Source organism: Marmota marmota, unplaced genomic scaffold, assembly GCF_001458135.2.
Source record: "Marmota marmota marmota unplaced genomic scaffold, marMar, whole genome shotgun sequence".
NCBI classification, from domain to species: domain Eukaryota; kingdom Metazoa; phylum Chordata; class Mammalia; order Rodentia; family Sciuridae; genus Marmota; species Marmota marmota.
In genome coordinates this window covers 33176374-33184663 of record NW_025999990.1, presented here as the reverse complement: position 1 = coordinate 33184663, position 8290 = coordinate 33176374, and the positions used below count along the sequence as shown (strand labels likewise).

The window sequence follows — 8290 nt, the reverse complement described above, 5'->3', positions numbered from 1 at the left end:
GTCGCAGGTCCGCCTACCTTGCAGGCGCGGGGGGGGGGGCGGCTCTACCCTTCCTCAGGCCACTGGGCCTGTTCTGTCTATCGGTTGCAGGTCTGGCCTGTTCTGCTGGTGGTCACAGTTCCGTCTACCTTGCAGGCGCAGGGGGAGGGGGCGGCTCTGCCCCTCAGCAGGCCGCTGGGCCTGCTCTGTGGATGGTCACAGTTCCCTCTACCTTGCCAGCGCAGGGGGAGGGGGAGATCTTTGTTTCTTAAGGAAGCCAAAGGGAGGCTCCTTTGCTGTGTTTTATTTTTTAGTTTTAAAAACAATTTTGAGGGCTGGGGATGTGGCTCAAGCGGTAGCGCGCTCGCCTGGCATGCGTGCAGCCTGGGTTCGATCCTCAGCACCACATACAAACAAAGATGTTGTGTCTGCCAAAAAACTAAAAAATAAATATTAAAATTCTCTCTCTGTCTCTCTCAAAAAAAAAAAACAAACAAACCAATTTTGATAGTGGGGATTGAACCCACGGGTGCTTAACCACTGAGCCACATCCCTAGCACTTTTTTATATTTTACTTTAAGGCAGGCTCTCATTAAGTTGCTTAGGCCTCGCTAAGTTGCTGAGGCTGATTTTGAACCTATGATCCTCTTGTTTCAGCATCCTGAGTTGCTAGGATTACAGAGATGTGCCACTGTGCTTTTGCTGTACTGTGTGACACTCAAAAAATAAAACTGGGCCACATCCATGTTTATAGCAGCACAATTCACAATAGCTAAATGGTGGAACCAACCTAGATGCCCTTTAGTAGATGAATGGATAAAAAACTGTGGTATATGGGCTGGGATTGTGGTTCCAGTGGTTGAGTGCTTGTCTAGCATGCACCGGGCACTGGGTTCCATCCTCAACACCACATAAATGTAAAATAAAGATATTGTGTCCATCAAACACTAAAACTAAGGAAAAAAAAAAACCCACCTATGGTATATATATATATACAATGGAATATTACTCAGCAATAAAAGAGAATAAAATCATGGCATTTTCAGGTAAATGGATGGAGTTTGAGAATATAATGCTAAGTGAAGTTAGCCAATCCCAAAAAACCAAATGATGAATGTTTTCTCTGATGTAAGGAGGCTGATTCATAGTGGGGTAGGGAAGGGGAACAAGAGAGAATTAGATGAACTCTAGATAGGACAAAAGGGTTGGAGGGGAAAGGAGGGGACATGGGGTTAGAAATGATGATGGAATGAGATGGACATCATTATCCAAAATACATGTATGAAGACACAAATGGTGTGAATTTACTTTGTATACAACCAGAGATACGAAAAATTGTGTTCTATATGTGTAGTATGAATTGTAATGCATTCTCTGTCATATATAATAAATTAGAATTAAAGAAAATTAAAAGGAAAAAGAAAAAAGAAATATAACTTGGTTTCTGGAATTGTGCAGTTCAGTCCTTAGAAAGTAATAAAAAAAAATTAAAAGGAAAAAAGAAAAAAATAAATATAACTTGGTCTCTGGAATTGTGCAGTTCAGTCCTTGGCAAGTAATAACCGTGCAATGAGAACTAGCTTAAGCACAATGGGAAGGGTTGCCAGCTCATTGTAACTGAACTATGGAATGGATGAGGGAGGAGCTGGCCTCAGGGGCCCCTGGACCTGTCCCTGAACATTGCTGGGGACCTTGTGTTTGATCTCAGAATGGCCTTGTTCATACACTGGGACTTAGGCTGTTTAGTTTCCTATATTACCTCATACCCCATGTGCCATTTGACTAGAAAAGGGACTCCTTTAATTTCCAGCTTAAAAAATAAATGCCACCAAAGGATGCTGAGTGTTATGACTTGGACTAAATGCAACTTCCTGAGTACAGAGGCGGGTGCTCATCCTTCAACCCAGCCCTGAGTTGACGACCTGTTAAAGCAGATGGCCAGGATGGTTCCCTGGGGAAGGCAAGGGAAGGGCAGAACGTGGACTGGCAAACAGATGACCGTGTGCTCTGCAGGTTGACCTCTTGGTTTGATGAACTGAGCAAAACCTATTATGAAATAGACCCACATGATGCTGTGTTATGCCATTTCCTCCCCTCTGCTTAACAATAGAAACAATCTGAAATACAGAGGCTATTTTTCTTTGTGAACACCTATGAGCAGTGTGGTTCTTAATCTCACTAAGAATACGTACACAGTATGCACACACATCATGTATGAAATTAAATACAATATATAATTGTAGATATGAAAACCATGTATAGAAGTCTCATATATGCATTACAAATATATATTATATATGTATATGAATCTACATACTAATATATATATGCATCACTGTCCAGGTTTGAAGGGAACTCCTTCTCCTTAGCAACTGTGAGTGACTCGCTGATAAGCAAACACAAAGGGATCTTAAGAAACTAGCTAGGGGTACAAGATGAGAGTTGAGAAGGAATTGCAGACAGGGAGACAAGAAGTGATATACCAAATATCAGAAAAATATTTTCAATACATGTATGAATTCAAATTTAAGTCACTAGTAAGTGATCTGAGGAGTACCTAGTAGGATGTGGACCTTCCAGGGTTTGGTAGATCTCTGTTTTAAATACTGCTGAAAAGGTGATTGTGCATGTAAAGAAGGTATACCAATCAAACTATAAAAATATTAAAGGCAGCATTGGCCGAATATCACAAAGTCATGGGCACAGGTGTTGAGTATAGAGCTTGCTTGACTGTTAGCTACCAGAGAATGGCAGGTAATTCATAAGTTGGGCATGGAGAACTCATGAGTCACACACTACTTCTTGCTTACCTACCTCTGGCAAAGGGTGACCTCCCTGAGAAACAACTATATATGCATTCAGATATTCTAGAGAACAGTGTGACTTCCACAGAAATACCTTGAAATCCTGGGCTGGAAAAGTGAGATCATACCTCTGATCTGTAGGAAGCAATACCTCTTGGATGATCTAGGAAGATTAGAGCTCTAATGTTCATTTGCCTGTGATGCATAGTCCTTTGTCTTCTTTGAAATAATGGCTTTTTTTTTTTTGCAGAAATACCCATTGGGATCTGGAAACTTTACTACATACCACTGAAAATGGTCAACAAATTTAGAGTGGTGTTTGAAGGACTCAGGGGCTCTGGTGCATCATCAGGTGGTCTGTCTATTGATGACATCAATCTTTCGGAAACACAGTGCCCTGAACATGTGTGGCACATAAGGAATTTCGAAGAGACCATTGACAAAGAAAATGGAATTCTATTAAGCCCTCCATTTTATTCTCCTAAAGGTTATGCTTTTCAGATTCAATTCAGTCTAAAACCTTCGACAGATGCACAGATATATCTCCACTTGGTCTCTGGAGGCAATGATGATTATTTAAAGTGGCCATGTCCTTGGCAACAAATCACGATGACACTCTTGGATCAAAATTCTGACATTCGACGGCGTATGTCCAACCAGCTGAGTGTAACTACAGACCCATTTCTGCTTGGTTCGTGGCTCATTTTATTTATTACTAATACACAATTATTGCTCCAGGAGGGACAGATGATTTGGGAATGACAAATTGGATTGCACAATTGGTTACTTTTGGAATTTGAGCTCCAAATCTTAAGAATAGGGGATGCTTACAGGCAAGTCTTTATTGAGGACAGAGTCTCTGAAGCAGGAGACTACTAAGAATATCAGCAAGGACTTTGACAAACAGGGAAGATATTAGCTGGGTCCCTGGGAATTGATGATCATCCTTGACTTCCATGTTGTTCAAGCAATGTTGTTTTTAGTATGATGTGCCTGGGTTCAAATCCAAGGTTTGCTTTGCATTAGTTATGTGACTGTGAGCGAATAATGTTTTGGAGTCTCAGTGTCCTCAGCTGTGAAAGTAGGGCAGTAATTCTCCCATAAATTGTTATGAGGATAAATACAGATCAAGTACGCAAGGCTGTTGGAACATCCTGGTACGCACAATTCTCAGATGTTGAGTTTCTCTAACCCATAATGCCTTGATCATGCCACTGGGGTTGTCAAAAACAATTCAGCTCTTGGAATTTGGGTAGTTTTGATCAGGAGGAAGATCTTGGGGGTGGGGTGGGGGGAGGTTGTACTGGAGTATTGGTAGGAAGGGTATGGAAAGAATTGCGATCTCTTATTGAAGAGTTCTGGAGGATTTGCTAATAGTGAAATCATTCTTCATTTTTTCCAGTCTCAAAAGGAAACAGGGCCCAGAAAGCCATGATCACTCTTCTAATTGTAATACTCTTTTGTTTCTGGAAACCTGACAAAGGAAAAAATAGAATTATGGCAAGCTAACTATTATTGCCAAATTTTGAATTTTATAAACGTTTAGAATTTTTTTTTCACTCTTTCCTTAAATTTTTCTCCCTGAATGACATTGAAAATGGCTCAGTTTTGCCAGGCGTGGGTGGCACACACCTGTAATCCTAGTGGCTGGGAGACTGAAGCAGGAGGATCGCCAGTTCAAAACCATCCTCAGCAAAAGCAAGGCGCTAAGCAACTCAGTGAGACCTTGTCTCTAAATAAAATACAAATAGGGCTAGGGATGTGGCTCAGTGATCCAGTGGCCCTGAGTTCAATCCCCAGTACCCTCCACACACCCCAAAAAGAAATGGCTCACTTTTGATGGATCCTCACCTTTTCCCAGGAGCAGTGCTTCTTGCTGTCTTGTATGTTGGAAGGACTTTGCTCTTTCAGGTGAATAATTTGATTAATGAGATAATTTATTCTATGCTAATGTTGAAAACTCTCTCAGCAACCTATTGCTTTAACTCAATTTAAAAGGATGATCTGTAACTCAGAAGGCCACTGGGGCATGGTTCTAAGTGTCAGAAGGGTTTCTGTACCAGTTAGTAAGCAAAGGTGTGTTATCCTCATCTAGGGGACTTTGGGTCCTCTCCACTCTAAGCAGGGCCCTTCCTGCCAGACAATCTTATTTCCTTTAGGACAGTATAAATGAATAAGCTCCAGTGGCTTGCCAGGGAATATATCACAGGTCAACAGCGTCATTGTATTATTTGGGGCCCATCCTAATTTGTGTTTCACATTGCCTGTTCTTTCCTACCACCAAAAGCCATGCTGATGCTAAATACAATCCATTAATATAAATTGCTTTTTCAGATGATACAAAGTATTTTTGGGACAGGCCTTCTAAAGTGGGAACACAGACCGTTTACCCTAATGGAACTGAGTATATGATGAACAAAGGCTATGGGAGCAGTGTCTTCATAAGCCATAGCAGGCTGCACAGCAGAGAGTTCATAAAAGGAAATGATGTTTATATCCTAATGACAACGAATGGTATGTCAGTAAAAGTAGTTTTATTTAAGTTAATTTTTTTTTGTGTGTTATGGCCATTGGCTATTTCTGATGTTCTTCTGGTTTCATTTTTAGGCATATTATAGGATGTAGGAGGAAATGGGTACAAATGAGGGTTTTTTTGGGGGGGGTACAAATCATTAACAACATGAAAATTATTAAATTTGAAACAACAAAAGTTCTAGGGTATAGAATTTAATTACTATCACATGGAACAATAGTAGAAAGCTTTAGACTGGATGATTTCTTTAGAAATAAGTTAGGATACAGATAATATTCCCTAGGATTATACTCTATAATTTATAAAATAAAAATAGACAAGTACATGAAATTCATCTGTAAACAAACCAAGCTATTATCTGATACACACATGCACACGCATACATGAAAACATATGTACACACATATATCCTGGCAGTAATCATGTTAGTTAATTGTCTGTTAAATTTTTTTATCCATGGCAATCAATAAATACATTTTCCAGCAATGCAGGTGGTTTCCATGTTTGATGTAGTACGATTTTAACTCATCTACTCTTAAAGATTCACTTGTGTCCAGTAAATCAGACCGCATTGCAACGAGAGGTGGTACAAACTAGAACCATGAAATTCAAACCACCGTTTTTTACTAGAATAAATCTAGATTATATTTTTTGAAAAAAACTATTGAGGAAAAAAACACTAATAAAGAGAAGACATTTTAGGGTACAGAGAAAAAGAAGTCCCATTACAGTGAGAGAACAAATTACAGTGTAAAGAACATGGCACAGGCTACCAGGGCACCGTACCTTGCTTGAAGTCTCTGCCTCTTACTCTACCAAGCAGGAGACCCTGACCTCGGGCGAGGTCCTTAACCACTTTCCATTTCTGAGCTTTGGTTTTCTCACCTGTCTTTAGTGGGTTGGTGACAAGGGTTTGAGTCCCTCAGAGCTCAGCTCCGAGAGCCCTGCCTCTGTTGATTCCTTATTTCACGGCCTCTGAATTTTGGTGGACCATGCATCAAATTATCTAAATTCCTCACAAGGCTGAAGTCTGAACATCTATTTTGAGACTTAAGGGCCAAATGATTACTCAGGCACATGCTGATCACCGTTTCTCTCTCCTGTTGCCCCTCTTAGACCGATCTGACCTCACTCAAACACCGGATCAGAGTAACCCAACCTCTGATCCCAATGACCTCTGCTCAGTAGTCGTATGTGAAAATGGTGGCATGTGCTCCGTCCAGGATGGCAAGGCCGAGTGCTGGTAAGGGGGCACTTGGGAGAGAGCCCCGTTCTTATTGTTACAACGTAGGATTAAATGCTGATAGTTCATATGAATTAAATTTGTCAATTCTCCTCTCAAAACCACTCACAGAATATTCAGTGTTTTTGCATTCCATTTGGGACTTCAGATACCTATAAGGACAATAAAACTTTTAATGAAAAAAAAAAAAACCCAACAAATTCTATTCCATGCTTTTATGATTATGTCAAAATGAATCCTATCAATATATATAACTAAAAAGAATCAAGAAAAATGTTTTTTTAAAAAAGAATGAATGCTTAGCATGCTCAAGGCTGTGGGTTCCAGCTCCAGTATCATGGGGAAAAAAATTTAAAAATCTTTTAAAGTGAAAAAAATATGACACATTACATTCAAATTGCCTTAAAAAAAAAAAAAAGAAAAAGAAAAGGATTCTTTACAAGTTACTTGTTAAGTCCTCGCTTGTCAACTCCTTTTGACAGTCTGGTCCTTTTAAGTATGTTTATCCCCATTTTCTAGATGAGGATACTAAAGTTCTGAGAAGACCTTGACCAAGGTGTAAAACTAGAAGTTGGAAAGGCAAATTTTCTTTATTGGTTGTGCTCCTTCCCTTTGCTACATCTCAGCTGCTGTTTTTCTATTGAATTAGGAATGATTCCATTTTTCCTTTTCATTGTTCCTGTCTGGTCTCCTGGTGCGGGTCTAAGGCCAGAGTGGGTGAAGTAGCTCATATGTCAGTGACTTATTGGTGATCGAATAGACTAAAGGTGATCAACATATTTAATGGGGAGGATTTCCACAGTCAAATATCAATGCATAACTCCAAGTCATTTCACCAAGTATAGGTGTCCTTCTGGGGAAGACTGGTGGTACATGGGAGAAAGGTGTGAGAAGAGAGGTTCAACCCGTGACACCATTGTCATTGCTGTTTCTTCCACCGCTGCTGTGTTTGTCCTGATGCTGATAGTCACCCTCATCAGTGTCTACTGTACCCGGAGGAGATATCGCCAAAGGCCAAATTCAAATATTGCGAATATCACTCTGGAAAATGTAAGTTGAGTTGGCTATTGAGTTATTCAAAATCTATTGATGAAATCATATGGAGAATTAGGACTTGTTTTTGGAGGAGAGGGTACCAGGGATTGAACTCAGGGGCACTCCACCACTGAGCCACATCCCCAGCCCTATTTTGTATTTTATTTAGAGACAGGGTCTCACTGAGTTGCTTAGCACCTTGCTTTTGCTGAGGCTGGCTTTGAACTTGAGATCTTCGAGCCTCAGCCTCCCAAGCCACTAGGATTATAAGCCTGTGCCACTGCATCCAGCTGAGAATTAGGGCATTTTTTATGTACTTTTTTTTTTAAACCTTCTTTTGGTTTCCTATACTGAGAACAATGGATTTGAGACTATAAATTCTGATTACTTTCAATATAAATCAACAGCTCTGATATCATGGCCCTTCTTCTTGGGATAGTTCATTATGCTCAAAATTAAATATGGTTATGCATTTATTTTCCTAGGGTGTGGGGGGTCTGTGACCCTCTGAAAGACACACTGATTTCTCCTGCATATTTCCACCTTTCTGGAAGAGGAGAAACAAGGCTTATAAGTGTTTTGATTCCAAAGTAGTGGGAGATAAATTAAGGCCTACAGGAAGGGTGCAGCTGTGTTTGGGGAAGCTTTTCCAATGAGACGATTCTAGCTAATGCTTTATAAGTAATCATGAAGACA

General features: G+C 40.2%; 1 protein-coding gene across 1 annotated transcript in view; it reads left to right on the top strand.

Moving 5' to 3' along the window:
- The window catches only part of Mep1b (meprin A subunit beta), a 28406-nt gene extending 20788 nt beyond the window's left edge, over nt 1–7618 (top strand). Inside the window, exons 11-14 of the mRNA XM_048806589.1 lie at nt 3034–3474; nt 5118–5297; nt 6433–6559; nt 7405–7618. Of these exons, the coding sequence (XP_048662546.1) occupies nt 3034–3474; nt 5118–5297; nt 6433–6559; nt 7405–7618 (962 nt within the window). The remainder of the gene's footprint in view (nt 1–3033; nt 3475–5117; nt 5298–6432; nt 6560–7404) is intronic.
- Nucleotides 7619–8290: the final 672 nt, after the last annotated feature.